Source organism: Anticarsia gemmatalis, chromosome 7 (assembly GCF_050436995.1).
Source record: "Anticarsia gemmatalis isolate Benzon Research Colony breed Stoneville strain chromosome 7, ilAntGemm2 primary, whole genome shotgun sequence".
Taxonomy (NCBI): Eukaryota; Metazoa; Arthropoda; class Insecta; order Lepidoptera; family Erebidae; genus Anticarsia; species Anticarsia gemmatalis.
This window is the reverse complement of record NC_134751.1, coordinates 10,189,541-10,206,733: the sequence shown is the minus strand read 5'-3', so window position 1 is coordinate 10,206,733 and position 17,193 is coordinate 10,189,541. Positions and strand designations below refer to the sequence as shown.

The 17,193-nt window shown below is 32.4% G+C and overlaps 1 protein-coding gene across 2 annotated transcripts in view; it reads left to right on the top strand.

Annotated features, from left to right (window-relative positions):
- Positions 1–17,193, top strand: part of LOC142973969 (kin of IRRE-like protein 2) — a 142,073-nt gene that overhangs the window by 99,695 nt on the left and 25,185 nt on the right. For both annotated transcript variants that reach the window (XM_076116018.1, XM_076116016.1), the window contains exons 4-5: positions 6,812–7,008; positions 14,909–15,019. In XM_076116018.1, coding sequence (XP_075972133.1) covers positions 6,812–7,008; positions 14,909–15,019 — 308 coding nt within the window. The remainder of the gene's footprint in view (positions 1–6,811; positions 7,009–14,908; positions 15,020–17,193) is intronic.

Below are 17,193 nucleotides of genomic sequence, written 5' to 3'. Positions count from 1 at the left end.
CATGACAAGTATGTTATGAGTTAAATATACTCGCATAACGTTTTATTTACTGTGGTAAAATATAGTTTAAATATAATACACAAAGGTAAACAATGGTGTTTGTACAATCAACTGACAGAGTGTAATTAGTTAACGAAGCGTTCACTGCGAGTATAATATCAAATATAATAAAAATGACTTTGCAGTTATAACATCGTAAAACATTATTTTCTCTGTAAAACGATTGGTACTATTGTTTTAATTCAAACCTTGTAATACTCAGCAGAAATTGGAATAGAAATCCACCTGCTACTTTAATTCCATTTAGTTTCACAGAAAGTCTCAACTCTATACTTCGTTATTCAAAAACGAATTCTGTCCATCAAGTAGCAGAGTTCATATTTGGGCAGCAATTAACACTTCGGATTAGGATCGCTATTATCCAACTAAGTAGAACAATCGCATTTGAAACGATCTTTAAGTTTTCAGTCGGTTCTTATTAAACCTCAGCACTACGTTTGTTTTGCAAGTTTTCGTTGGAAAAATGTAAATTGGCTTCTGTATTGGAGCACGTAGCGCACCATGTAGTTGGCGTTTATTTTCTTTTTTTTCTCTTGTAATAAGGCTCGGTCGCGTGTGGCGCCGGAACAACGACCTGCGAAGCTTGCCACTGTTGCCGCTACTACGTGTTCATTATCTGTTGACTGACAGTAACTAAAGTGAACTCCTCACCCGACGTTTCGGGAAAGGATTTTTTGGGACGTCAACGACATGACGGCGGATTGAAGGATTTCTGAATATTTTTTTCTGGTTTATTTTTGTTCATTCCGTGTTCCGCAGGGGTTCGAAAAATAATAATTGACGTATGCTGATGAACCTCAACGACTTACTTTAGTAACTTTTTTCATAAAGTTTATTTTTATTGTTTGATAATAATTACGTCATCAACTACATAAATATGAGGGTATTTCTGTTGTCTTTAAGTGACTTAATTTTCTTGTGCTTGTATTTGTTTTTGTATTGCTAATTAAATATTTCGTTATTATAAGTTTAATAAAATTTTAATAAACGTTCACATAAGATTTGAAATTATAATAATATTCTATCAACGCGTGTTTCATTTAAATTAAAGCTAATTTTAATTTGAAACCAGAATTATTTATTAAGAACCATATTTTAATCTAGCCGTCTAATTAAGTTTTTAATCTAAATAACGAGGATAATTAACTATTTCTTAATTTTCATTATAGTGTCTAGTTTGAAATTAAAGCTGTAATGGGATCATTAAAAATACGCTTTAATTTTTCATATTAATTAAAATTCTACATTTTAAGAGAGACAAGGTAATTATGTAAAATATTTAATTTGTTAATTTTACAGTTGTGTGCTGCGATAGTTTTATCTAAACCATTTTCAATACAAATCTCAAGTAGTTTTTTTGTGTAGCTACTGTTTTGTTATCGATACAACATGGAGTACATTTTACAAGTTTGACAACGAATTTGGTGTCGAGAATGTAATTTTTTACGACGAAGAAATCTTTCATGCAAGTTCGATTCCTACCACTTCAGACTAACAAGTGATAAATCAGTGAATTCCAATAGTAGTAACTTCCAGTACACCAGTGTATCAAGTAAGATTCATGGCTAAATCGCAATCTGACAATGCGTGCATATTTTATAAATCGTTCAGGCGAACATCTGCTATGCATGGTCGTGCTCGTGTGAATGCGAAAGCCAAATTAGTTTGAGCGCGAGCGTAACGCGCCGTCAAAATGCGATCAGATTAAACAGGATTTGCCAGCCCTGACAAATTTTATCTGATGTTGTTATTAAATACGGGCCTTGCTAAACTAGGTCGGAAGTTCCTGGATTATAGTTGGGACTAAATTCGTGGGAATGTGAAGTGAAATACTGTGTTACATTAAGTTATGTACGAGATACATTCTAGTTAGTCTGTAGTTACATCTAAAATGGGTGTAATATAGCTTAATGCTCAAATCGGAGCTTTTATGAAATTAGTAAATAAAGATTTCTATTTAGTTCCTGGAAAATGTGACGATGGCTTAACTAAAATTGGAAAAATGGACATGAATTGTTTTGTTTTTTGTACGCGGAGCGATATAAAGATTTATTCACACGGATTTTTATGCAATATTCCATTTTAAAATTTAAGTGTTATGTTTCCACCAAGTAACAACGTTTGTTATAATTTATTTAATTTCTAACATAGTGCACTTTTTATCTTGTAAAATTAAATTATTTTAAGCACTTTTACACAGCGGAGTGTTCTAATGTAATGTTCTATTTTTGTTTTTTTTTATTAAAACTTGGACATACTCTCGCCTAACAAAGCTTACTTTTGTCATAATGAAGTACAATTGAAAATACTTCACAGTCTCAAACTTTTTTTTTCCAGTCAAAGGACTATGGGCGGAATCGTCCCCACCCATCAACAAAAATGAAATGTAGCTCAATTGATATATCTTGGCAAGACGATATTTTTATACTATGGCGACATTGCCCAAATGCATGGGGTTCTCATAGTATCTTACGTTTAAACAAATATCTCGTTAACGTATTATTGACGACTAATTCCAAAATACATGCTCATTTATTTATTAATTAGTGCACAGCGGCGGACGCCGCATGCACATAAAGATAGCTGGGTACAAAATAACCCCCTCCCCCCGCTCTCCAACCCACGATTTTAGATCTGATCAGATTTTAATCTGCCAGCGCATCTGTTAGACAGCATTATAATTGACGAGTAAAAATAATTATTGAAATATGAAATCAATAACATGTCATTGTATTAACCATATAATGGAAATGATATAAGTATATACATATGAGTGCCTCTGTGGCGCGGTCGGTAGTATATGCGACTGCGGTGCGAGAGGTCTCGGGTTCGAATCCTGGGTCGGGCCAAACAGTCTTTTCTGAGATTTTCTGTTAAGAATTTCCTAGAGATTGCCCGGAGTTAGGAAGTTGAGGTCGAAGACCTCCGTGCCTCGGAGAGCACGTAAAGCCGTCGGTCCTGCGCCTGACCTCTCACTGGTCGTGTCGGTTATCCGTCCCACCAAACTATGAGAGTGATGGAATAGAGAGTGTACCTGTGTATCGTGCACACATTTGGACACTATAAACAAAGTCCGGCACAGATGGCCAGTTTCAATGAAACTGACCGCCGTAGCCGTATATCGGCTAGGAGGACATTATTATACATATGAGTTAGTACTGTAATATAACAATAATGTTAAAATAACTTACAAATGTAAAATATACGTTAAATAATAATTACAAATTGTTTTTTTTTTAAATGTATATTCCCACTGATTTATCAAAAACAAAGGATTTTAATTAAATAGGGGGCACTTTATGAACACGTTGGTATCAGTTCCATGTTTGTTGGTAGGTGGGGACGGAGCCCATACATTTTTGCCCATAGTCCTTTTGATCGACAAATATTTATTACCAACGAAAAATCGATGTTCAAAAATAGCAACAATCAATGTCAACATTAATACCAGGGTTATATGTTTGCGAAGGGTACACCGTCATAAATTTTAGTCTTTGCACTATCAATCATCATCTACAGCGCTCTAATCTACGAGTGTACGAGATAAATCGGTAACAAATGTGTTATGTTCCAGTTTTTGAGTCTTTTGATACGGATATTTGTTTCAAATTTGGTTTGAAATGTAATTTACTATTGTAAAAGCTGCTTTGGTGAGCTGGAGAAGTAAAAAACTTAAAGCTAAGTTTTGGTCTTAAAGAGATTATAGTTGTGGTCATTACAATTTATGATTGTAGGTGTAAAATAAAATTTTACGGTGAGTGTAGCTTACGCCACTTACTTCCAAATATTGAAGCTATAAAAAACATAATAATTAAATAAGCTATGTTAAGTATATCTTCAAGGTATACGTGTAGGTATCACGTATCTTTCAATAAAATTTTCGCATATTTTTAATGTGAAAGTTTGTCATTCGAATCGATCATCATTATTTTTAAAGAAAAGAGAATATCATTACTAAAACGAGCTTCATTATTTTGTTTCTTTTGATAAGTTTCAAGTGAAATAGGTACTCGTTTCCAAAGTTACGCAATTAAATTGTGATCTCCTCATATTACCAATTACATGTTTCTTTGACCTCCATGTTTGAATATCCTCATAAGATATATTTAAATATTGAGACTCATTTTTCGAGTTTCATTGAAGCTTCATACGGAATCATAATAATCAAAATCCCCAAATTTGTCTGCTTGTCTTTGCAATAGGTACGTACATAACTACATAATGCGTAGGCTGATTTGTTCCCAACATTGCATAATTTAATGTGCACATAAATCACTACATAGTATAAAACAAAGTCGCCCATTTTGTCTGTAGTCCCTTCGTATGCATAAAACTTTAAAACTACGCAACGGATTTTGATGCGGTTTTCACTAATAGAAAGAGTATTTTCTCCGACAGGTTTTTATATATAATTGAAATACATTGAAACTATATTAGCTGAGTTATAGCGATTTATGTCCAAGAAGTCAGAAAAAAAATCTAATTGAAGATTGCATTTGTGCGTGCGCCGCTTATACCGTTGGATACAAGTAAGAACAATGTATAGCAAAAACATTGGTCTTTATTAGTTCTACAAAAAAGTCCGCGATGACATATATCCAGCTTTTTTATTTAAGTCACAAAAACTACTTTTCTGTATTAAAAAAACATTTAATTCGTTGGGTGATGTTTAACTGGTGATATAACCAATAATACATATATCCTTATCAAAATAAGTAAGTTCATCATCACGAGCATTTAATTTAGATTATTTTTGCAGTTTACAGTGTGTTATTTAGACATATAGTTTAGGAGATATCACGATATTAGTATTGCGGCACGGTACGGGCCGGCCGCGGCGGCGGGGGCAGCGTCCCTATAAATAGCGAGACAAAAAAAAATCTGTACATTACTTAAATATTTTTTCCAAAAACTGATAGGGGGGGCGATCAAAGAAGAGTCACAGAAACCAAAAAACATTTTAATATTTTAAACGCGGTTAAGGGAAAGAGAAGTTATTGTGAATTGAAAATTAGTATCCAATATGTGTTGGTGCGTTGACTGTATTTGTCGAAGTAGCGGGATACACGCAAACGAAGTTGCGCGGGTCAGCTAGTTTATTATAATTCAACGAGTCTTAAGTGTGGTTGCAAATTAAAAGAGTTACACCGATCGAGGTCAAGGGCTGGCTGAATTCGACGTAAGAAATAATAGGTACATTATTACCAGTAAAAACATTACTATCAGTATGGTTTCAGCTAAAAAGTTTCTCAAATAAATCCGTAAAACAAAACTGTGGATCTAAACACGATACAAGCACTGTCTGAAGATTGATCTGAACCTTCAACTATCTGAACAAAATTCCGTTTCAGCTATATTTCTCACGTCTCAGTGACGGATTATGACGTATTTATATATTTTCCACTGCTGTTCGGGAATTACATCGATGTTGATTGATGACTAATGCTTCGTATCCATTCCACTCGAGATTTCCTATGCCATACTAATAATAAATAATTAGATATACTTTCCCGCTTTTGCCTTGGGCTTATTTACAAAATTGAGAAAAGTGAGAGGTACTTAGTTAACGATAGTTTATAAATGTTTAATATAGTAAATTGCTGATAGATTTTAAACAATTATTTGGTATTTTACTTGTCGACTACAAGTAAATAAAAAACTAGAAGTAAAACACCTTAAAATTACTAAACTTGTTTTAAATACCTGCTTGTCAATATAACATTGACACACAATATTGATTAACGTTATTATGTTAATCGACAAGCGAAATGAAAATTGATATCATAAAATAATAATCTTGTCCAAAAATATCTCAACCTTTTTGTTAAATGTTAATCTCGCATGTCAGATATCAATTTCCAAATTTAAAACGCACTACCCCGAATCCGTTTCATCAATTTTAATGACAATTGGTAAACTTTAAAAGCATTGCTGTTTTCCATATTTATTATAGGAAAAAAACAGTAACTATCCCGATAGAAACTTCCTCATTTTCAGTATACGTTAAGTTTATATTATCTATCTCCTAAACTGATTACTTTCATCTCGCCTGGAGTAAGTAGTCACGACGTCATATATCAATGTACTAAGTGTGCCCTACTTTTTTCCAGATAAGACTAAACTTAGGTCAACGTCAAATATTTTACGCTACACATTCGTGAATATTCAAGACTAAGAATCTTTCTTAGAGATAGAGATTTTCCTCAAGATCCTTTTATAATCTTGTTGCTTCATACTTTCCCTTCAAGGTCTTTGTACTTGACTTACCTTTCATTTCATTTCTTCCCTTTGAAACTTCAAAGTCATAAACGCGGGATATAAAAATTTGTCGCCAACTTTTTGCCCGCAAACTGCATAATTATGCAATTTATAAAAATCGTCCCTCCTTCACTTTGATCCCGTTCCATCTTGATTTATGTTGGGAACTGTATAATAAAGAATAAGACTAGCAGCCTTAAGCTGATGGTGACTTATGAAATATTAATGAGAGAAAACGTTTTCATTTCGAACCATGTTGAAAACACATAGAATTTTTGAAAGTTCAGAGTTTGAGAGTAGGATTAGAGACTATGAAGAAATTATTTATATTTTCTTTTGAACTGTGATAGCCTTTGTATTACTTTTCAAATGTTATGATTAGGTTGAGAATAACGCAGTCACACACCACTTGGGATTCTGTTGTCAAGTTGCTATTCATTGCAGATTAACCTTATACTAAATTGTTAATAACTTAGCTCTTTCTTGTCCTCAGCTACGACGGCCGCATCAAAGGGCCGACAGCACACTGGGCGGACGATGTCCTTGGCGGGAGAGCCCGCTGGCACGCGAGCTCACCATCATCGCTCAGGATACGTGACGTATTACCTAACGACCGCGCCATGTACAGGTGCAGGGTCGACTTCAAAATATCACCAACGAGAAACCATAAGATTCTCTTGGAAGTTATTGGTAAGTTGTACATTATTTATCTAATAAAAATCAATTATTAACACTGTATTGGTCAACTGATTATTTGAACAAAAGGAAATATGTACATCAAAATACCTATGCCGGACGCCGCCGCCGTAGCGTTTGTCGTAGCATGCGCCGTAGCACATACAGTAGCGTGTGACGTAGCTGTTGCTACGAATCTAAAATATCCGTCGCAGAAGTCTCCGAGACGGTTTGATACAAATCTACATATTATGTGAATTATCTAACTTTCTTAGCTTGTGATAAATATAAGTAAGGTCAGAGCCTAAAAGACTAACTATCAAATAGTAAGTATACTTGATCAACCAACAATAATAATCTATTTAAAGTTAAAAGTATTCAAGTATCTAACCAAGTAATTATATTCATAAACAAACCACTAGAAATTGACAAACAGTGCAAACAACACTAATTGAGGATTCTTAATTTGATAACTAAACACGGAACAAAATTAACAAGCGGAGGTTTAGTGACACTTTTAGGTAGACGTTTATTGTGCAATATTCATAGACTGCTGTATCACGGTCCCCGGCACTGTCTAGGATCGTTCATTTAACATTTATAGTGACTATTTCGAATTCGCATTTGAATGCAAACTTCCACTGCGCTCATCTGTGCGCTTCTTAAATATTCTACTGTCAATTTGTGTTTATAGGTGTGCCGGTAAAGCTTTTATATGCTTAAATCAATGAAGTTCATTTATAATTTTAAATGGGAATTTATTTGTGATTGATTATTGCTTGATACTATTTTGGCTGTATGAGCGAAAATGCATATGACACTGAGAACTTCAGTTTAATTCCCGGGCTTAAGAAATATTACAGAGAGGAATTAACGATTTCTGTCTCACAAATTTATTGTTGGTAACTCGGAGTTTCGTATTGCGCTCCATGTAAGACACGCTTTCTTCTAAGACCGAAGAGGCAAAATGTGGGTTCATGTAAAACATCTTTGTCCACATGATAGGGTATAAACCATTGGGTTGTAAATAAAGAAAAAGAATTAGTTACTGGTTCAGATTTCGCGAAATTTTGATTTAAATAATTGCCGTTGATAACAAAAACTTGTCGGTGCTACACATTGAACGGAAAATGGGTTAACGTTGATTACGCCTGTCAAGGTAGACATACGATAAAACACGTTAAAAACTAGAATTTTCAGCGATATAGCGTACTGCGTCACGATAGTGAATTTTTACGATATTATTTACTCGGTTTAGTGCTATATCGGATGACCTGACCCACCGAACACACCGATCTTATGTCATGATATTCATGTTGCTATTTCAACAATTACGATATAAAGCTTCTATTTTGCCTACGGATATAGTATTTGTTTTTATTTTGTTTTTTAAAGTACCTACCTTAAATATTTCATCAGAAAAGAAAATTAAAGTACCCTGTATACATTAAAATATATCTAACCATTTGTTGTTAAAATGTATACTTACATAAGTTTTTAGAAATGAATGCACTGAAAAACCTCTGCCTACGCGATAAGAATAAAATCTAAAGTCGAGAAAGACAATACTATAATGCCGATACAATATTACTATGTTATTCTCTGATATAAACTGCATTAAACATAAAATAATCTTCGGGATTATATTCAAGCTTACATTTCATTACCATCACAATTATCCTCCGAACTAAAGCTCTAGCTATTCATTAACTATACAGCTACATTGTACCTAAACATACTTACCTAATGCACTCGGCTTACAGCATAATTTCATTAATGAAAGCAATTCCTACAACATCGATGTTAGCTTGATAATGTCGGTCGGCAAATAGATTGTAGACTTTAATTAAAATGGTCATTGTATTCTGCAATGTTCAGTATGCTCAGGTAATGTTCTGTACGAACTGAAATTCCAATTGTAGAAGTAGATAAATTATGGTGCGAACATTTAGTACGTACTCGTACAACTACATCGTTATCATCAGTAAGAGGTTTGTAATCGCACGATTAGAGTTATTTAAGAAAGTACTTTTTATATTACAATATTTAAGTAGCTTCTATGTTATATAAATGCCACCAAAAACATTCTGTAAAAAGCCCAAGTCTCGCCGTAAAAAGTTGTGAGATCTATATAATACCAAGTCGATTAATCTATTTAGTCTCTACTTAAAGGACCTTCTGTCTTAAGTTATTACATAAGTTATTATCATGCCAATATTAAAAATATTTTACGTTTAAAACAAATAGACCGACCTGGCCATCGCATGATTTGTATGTATTACACTACACAGCACGACGAGAAGTTAATGCTCCTGAAATTTTTATGGCGAATTTGTGTTTTCATGCGATGACCAAGTCGATCTATTTGTTTTAAACGTAAAATATTTTTAATATTGGCATGATAATAACTTATGTAATAACTTAAGACAGAAGGTCCTTTAAGTAGAGACTAAATAGATTAATCGACTTGGTATTATATAGATCTCACAACTTTTTACGGCGAGACTTGGGCTTTTTACAGAATGTTTTTGGTGGCATCTCACTTCTTTTTGTAGAACGAACATAAGTCCAATTTGTATGGAAAGACGTTTTTTCTTATAATTCAACATATTTTCCTATGGGAATGTTTTTTATTTTCATGGGCTAAACACCCTTACCCACCCTATATCCCCTCCCGTTATGCCTCGTATAGTATATACCTATCTACACCTATTATTTATTATTTTCTACAGTAGTAATTATTCTTAACTGCAAATGTAATCTTGTAATCTTATACATTTATATGGGATTACAAAGTTAATGTTGCAGTTAGTGTATTTAGAAAACTGGACTGAAATTAGAAAATATTGAATTTTTCCCATTATTAAGACACTAAACCCTATTTGTATTCTAAATTTGAAGCTTCTAAGTCTCCTAGAAGTACCTTAGACTTTTGATGATCGGTGAGTCAGTGAGTCAGTGAATCAGTGAGTGACAAAATTCAAAATTTTAACAAGTTGTCATTCTTAAACTACCGGTTCAAATTGACTGAAATTTTAAATATACCGTGTTTATACAATGAATAATTAGTTGCTGAAAATTCAGGCTTCTTGTTTTATCCACAACGACATTATAGGGGGGTCGAAAATGGCCCGAATTGCTTCGAGAAAAGGATGGTACGGCCGTGCCGCTTTTTTTTGCTCGACTTGCGGGGGCACTTCCGTGCCCCCAGATACTAAAGCTAATGCTTATTTCACTAACAAATTTTTATGTTATGTTTTGAAATAGAGTTTGTACAATGAAATACAAATACAGTTTATTTATAACGCTTAAGCTTTGCAAACAAATATAAAGGTATAGACAAAAAAAATTAAAACCAAAAAGTAATCAAATCAACAATTCACATTTGTAAAAACTGCTTACGACTTTCAACAAATTGTAAAAGTTGACTGAAATTTCGTGCGCCAAATTTTTTCAATCCAACCAAAAGGGCAAGTGTAAAGCCATTTTGCGAACAAGTGCACAACTTTGCACTCTTTTACCTTACACCAAAGTTAACAAAGAAGATAGTACATTGTTAAGGCTGAAATTGGAAGCACGAATTGTACACCGAATATAAGACGAGGAAAGTTAAGGAATAGGAGAACTAGGTTCGCTTGAAATAAACTGGATAAGATATTCCGAATTAGATGGTTAGAATTCCAATTTCGGGAGAGACAATTTTGAACAGGAGAATACATTTTTGAAAGTGATACCACCGTGATTTGGTGTAAAAATCATCGTTGAAATTCGGTTTCGTTATAGTATTATTATTCGTTTTCGTGCAGTATAATTAGCTGTATTTATTTTAACATTTAAAGGAATCATAAGTCAAAGATTAATATTATAAAATATAAAGTACAGAGCTCAGCAAATAGAAGATGCATAATTACGATCTGCATACGACAATAAGAAATAAAGTTTTCATCATATTACAGTTTGGTGCCGGCTTTTTAGTTTGTAATTTAGTTATTTTTACACATCTGGTTAAACGTCTACAAAAATTATGTCTTGTTGTTTTCATATAAAAATATGCCATTTTTCGGCCGTAAATACTTGCCAATTGGTTCGTTATTGGTCCATAATTCTCTTCTATCAGTAAATATTTCTTGACCACAAAATATGCATGCATGGCTATTTTATCACTGTTCAAGTCACCTGGTCCCATGTCCGTTATGAATTTATGTGTGGTGTCGGCCCGTAGCCAAATAGTGGCGGTTTATGTGGAAACATCTTGCAGTTGCCAGAATTATGAACTTACGTTTTAGTAGTTAGCAACTAGATCAAATGCTTTGACAAGTTATACGTTTAGGTTGGTTATTGAATCAAAATCTTTATCAAATTACATATGATTTAGACACATTGAATAGGGCAATGGTAAATTCCAAAAGATTTGAAAAATTGTCGTAAAGTAACTTGGCTCTAACTTTATGTTATTTGTATTTTTTATAGAATATAAATGAATTAATATTAACAAATCAACGGAGTGTCATTCATAAAATAATGGTTAGATATTTTACAATTTAATTATTATTTTAGAACGTGTAGAATGAAAATTGCCGTAGTAAAACGTATTGCGGTTTGGCCATAAAGCATTTTGTAAAGATATCATATCCAGACGCGATGTAAAACTGGGGCTCAATAAAGTAGCCATTTTGTTCGGCTGTCTGTGGCTACATATTGCATTCTGGCGTTCAGCCAATCTCAGTTTTATTGGCTAATAATTCTTTTAGTTTTATTACCGTGTCAAATTACGTAATCACTACTTATATTAATGCGCAATAAAGTTATAATGATTTGTTAACAGTATCAGGATTTAATGGATCATTTAGTTTTGTTTAAGTAGTGATTGCATGACACAAAGCGCTTGAATATTGAGTTGTTAATTTATACAATTACGGTTATTATTTCCACGGGAATTAAACACAAATAAACAGGATTTATTTCATACCTTACAGCTGCTAAAGCTAAAAGTGACTCAATTTTGTCAATAGGTATGCCTTGTCAAACTTGTCTCAACCAATGATCACAAAATTATACTATTTATACAATAAAGATTTCGGTTTGTATTTACTAATATAATTGTAATTTTGTTTATCTAAGCAAGCACATACTTTGTCGACAGGAACAAATTTGCATAAAAGTGGACTTTGAAGAAAATTACATCTTCATCATAATGATAACTTCGGAAAATGTTATCATAACAATAATAAAAATTCATTTTGAAACGCTCAAGGAAAATGAACGCGTAAACATCACCAACATTTTAAAGCATTTCAATATTTACTTTTAAGATGAAACGGCGTATTACGAGTAAATAAGGAATCCTTTAAATCTATTACGAAACCACTTGTTCCCGTTTCAATTGTATTATGATTTGATTAGATCCCAACATCATAATCGCGAGTTTCCAAAGAATCCTGTATAAAAAAATCACAAACGATGAAAAGATTGCTTTTGGGTCGGAGTAATTTGTGTTGGGGATGTCTTTCGAGGCTTTTATTTTAGCAATATACGGTCCGAGGGTAAAGTTTAATGTAGGGTAACTCAATTATAGGAGGTACTCAGCGTGCGTGACTCTACGTCACAGGACCTCATCTGCTTCTTCAGTGATACATACTTGATCTTATTAGGAGTATATGGAATAAGATACTGTATATTCTTTTTAAAAAGAGGAATTTATTTCTTTCGATCATAAAGTTTCTGTTGCAGAAATAAAGTACTCGTGTAAAACTAACGATCGTATCACAGTTACCGAAAAGCAATTTTTACAAAAGTTAATAAATAAAAATGGCGAACGTAAAAAAATCATTTAATTAACTGGCGTAGATATTCTAAAATTTCAATTCATACTACTCAAACCGCCGATGTAAAATTCATATCGTATGTTTTCAACTTAGAAATTTTGCGATCCGATATAAACTTCACTTGGTAATTCTTGGCTTAAGTTCATAATTTAATTAATTTTACTTAGCGCCGTGTTACTCACAGTGGAAATTAATTTAGAAATGATGGAGAATGTAATCTCGATGATGCATTGTTTTGTATTGTTGGTTTTAATGATTGATCGCGGTGATTCGTCGTTAATTTTAATAATTATGGTATATGATTTTGTTTTATATTTTCTTTGGAAACCTCTTATGGTGATACCAAAGATTAGGATATTGAATGTTTTAATTTTCCCATTGCCAATGTCTTCCTACAGATAGTAACTGAAAATAGATATAAGAATAGGCTTCTGTTTTTAATCTTTAAATTTTGTATTACTGACTCTCAAACAATGTTTTTCAGAGTATTTTATTATGTGTACAAATTCTCAAATCGAAATCGAAACGAAATCTCAAGGCTATTTTTAGTTTGATATTTTGTAACGTTATATTATACACTACTTTAATATAAAATAATAATCTGGGGGCACGGAAGTGCCCCCGCAAGTCGAGCAAAAAAAAAGCGGCACGGCCGTAACATCCTTTTCTCGAAGCGATTCGGGCTATTTTTGACACCCCTATAATTTCGTTGTGGATAAAACAAGAAGCCTGGTTTTTCAGCAACTAATTAGTCATTGTATAAACACGGTATATTTAAAATTTCAGTCAATTTGAACCAGTAGTTTAAGAATGACAACTTGTTAAAATTTTGAATTTTGTCACTCACTGATTCACTGACTCACTGACTCACCGATCATCAAAAGTCTAAGGTACTCCTAGCAGACTTAGAAGCTTAAAATTTAGAATATAAATAGGGTTTAGTGTCTTAATCATGGGAAAAATGTAATATTTTCTAATTTCGGTCCAGTTTTCTAAATACACCAACTGCAACAATAACTTTGTAATCCCATATAAATGTATAAGATTACAAGGTTACATTTGCAGTTAATAAATTAAATTATTATTTCTGTAGAAAATAAAATAAATAGGTGTAAATATGTATCTACTATATGAGACATAACGTGAGGGGGTATAGGGTGGGTAAGGATGTTTAGCCCATGAAACTGAACAACATTCCCATAGGAAAATATGTTGAATTATGAAAAAAATACGGCTTTCCATACAAATTGGACTTATGTTTGCTCTATTCGCTCTACAAAAAGAAGTGAGATGCCATCAAAAACATTCTGTAAAAACCTCAAGTCTCGCCGTAAAAAGTTGTGAGATCGATATAATACCAAGTCGATTAATCTATTTAGTCTCTACTTAAAGGACCTTCTGTCTTAAGTTATTACGTATGTTATTATCATGCCAATTTAAAAAAAATACCTTTAAAACAAATAGATCGACTTGGTCATCGCAAGAAAACACAAATTCGCCATTAACATTTCAGGAGCATTAACTTCTCGTCGTGCTGTGTAGTGTGATACATACTAATAATCAAATCATGCGATGGCCAGGTCGGTCTATTTGTTTTAGTGGTATTTGTTTTTAAATTGGCATGATAATAACATACGTAATAACTTAAGACAGAAGGTCCTTTAAGTAGAGACTAAATAGATTAATCGACTTGGTATTATATCGATCTCACAACTTTTTACGGCGAGACTTGAGGTTTTTACAGAATGTTTTTGATGGCTACGATTTACTCAAAAGGAAATGTACATTTTCTTGGCCACCGTCTTACTAAAATTTTAAATAGAATTTACTCTTTTTAAAACTTTGGCTCGGTTTCCTCCTAAGGGACGGAAACTAGAATATTGCTTTGAGAAAATATTTTTAAGTAATAAGATTAAAATAATATTTAAATTCAAGTTTTTTAGCAACACTACAAAAGCAGTTATTATTTTACTTATGTGGGCTTAAAAACACTTTTTGTTGAAAAAAAAACCTTATAAATGTCGGTAATCTGCTCAAGGATAGAAAAGAAAGGTACTATGAATATTAAATGAGGTATTCTTTGTTCACAGAATTACCAGAAAAACCGAAGATTTTCGACGAATTTGACAAAGAAGTGGTTGGCGTAGCCGGTCCTTACGTCGAAGATACAAGTATAAAACTCACCTGCGTTGTAAGTGGAGGTAAATTGGGCTACATACTTTTTTTACACTCATATTTAGGTTACAAATACATCCCTTAAATTCATTATTAGCCAACATAATTCCACATACTTAAACAAATGTTAATTAAAAAAAAAAGAAACAACTTAATACGGTTATTTCATAATATTAATTCGACAACGTAGTATTTAATTTGTCTGTGTACATCTCATTATTTCAACTGTGCTTCAGGACTGTTTGACCATATAAAATAAATTCAGCTATACTCAAGGGAATAAAAGATTTCACTTTGTACTACGAAGACGGAGTGTCAGGAAACTTTAAAGCAAAAAAAGTTAAACTGACATCTGAACGTAGAACGATATATCTCAAGGAAAAGTTCAAATTAAAGTAGTTAGGTACCTTTGTACCCGTCGTGACTAAAGTTTGTACGTCCACAGAAGCTAACTCAATGAAATAGGGTACTATAAAGAGAGAATAGCAAAAGAAAAATACCTTTGAGATACGCAAAGTCTATGAACGTAAAAAAACTAAATTTATTTTAAATGAGAGACAGAGCACATGATTTGGTTTTCCTTTTTGTCTTTTACGGTGGGAATTGAAAACACAGGCACAGAACACATTAGTAAGGGTTGAAAGCCTAACCACAAAAAGCCATTACTTGTTTAGTTTAACGATCGTAATAATGCATATGGTCTTTACAACGAAAATTCTAGGTGTACTCTACTTTCTGTGTTTTGTAAAGTCATTAAGGGTTCAGGGGTATACAGGAGTCAGCATTTAAACAGGCCGTTGAGTTTTATAATGGAAAGTTAAGACATAGATATAAAAACAAGCAGATATTTAAAAAAAAAAACTATTTTTTTTGAGTATCTTAATTGTCAATAATTGTAACAAGGACCTTTTAACTAGAGCTTCAAGATATTAAAAATTATGAACGCTGTAAAATATACTTGAAAATTCATCATTTTCTACTGTGAAGTAAAAACTTCGTCGTAATATCAAATTTTAAGTAGAAATCAATAAAATAAGTTAATAAATCCCTTTGAGAGGTATAAAAATAATTACATCAAATTAAAGCTCAGTAGCCAACTTGAAAGTAGAGTAATAAAATCTTTGGCCGATAAATCGGGTCTCATTTCGTAATTGATACAAATTCGATTACAAGCCCAGACGAGATCAAACAACCTAAAGCTAGCTAATCAGCAATGTCGACAATTTGCCTGTTTTAACATTTCATTACGTACCTCTTACTAAAACTAGGTGCTATTCCATTTTACTTTACATATTTTTATTTGTGACTATGAATAGATAGTTATGAGTTGAATCGTGGGTAAAAAAAAATACATATTGAAATTGATATATTAGTCATATTATAAATTGCTTAATAATATACGTTTTCTGTAATACGAAAGCACAACAATATAATATTTTAAAGCGGCAATAATTAGGCTAAAATTAATTTAAAAAATTCTAAAATGTTTAGTATTAATCTGATATTAATGTGAAGAATAATTATTCGGAATATTACCACAGACTGTGAGTGACACATTAATTTAATAATATTGCTTTGTTTGGGAGGTTAACGAGGGGAAAACATAAACGTATTTCTGAGGTTATTATTCTACATAAATTTATACAATGATATGCTTATTCGTTTATATCCGTCATATTACATTAATTTGGTATTTATAAAAATGTATAGACATAATTTGTTTAAAATCGAAAAAATGTTCAATGCCGTTAAATAAAACAACAAATAGTTTTTCCAAAGAGTTACGGTTAGCTAGAGTAGCTACCAATAGCTACGGTTGAAAAAAATATGGACGCACTATTTTTATACGCCAAAACGTCTAAGTATATCAATCAAAATTATTTTTGTACTAGAAATAAAAAAAATGAGGTTTATAGTATAACCTCTTTTAATTATATTTTTGTGTCCACAAAATCAATAACGTGAGTCAGTATGCAACTAAGCACGTTCTAAATTATAGTTTTTTTGTTTCTGCGAAAATTGATGTTGTGAATTCTGAATTTTTGTTGATTGTGGATTTTTATAAAATTTTAATATTGTTTTGTTTTAGGTAATTTATATTATGAAATGAAAAATAAGTCAAAGCTTAGAATTTTTATCTTTTTTATTCCTAGCTCATTACTACAGCTGAGTTTTTAAATCATTAGTAAGAAACATTAAC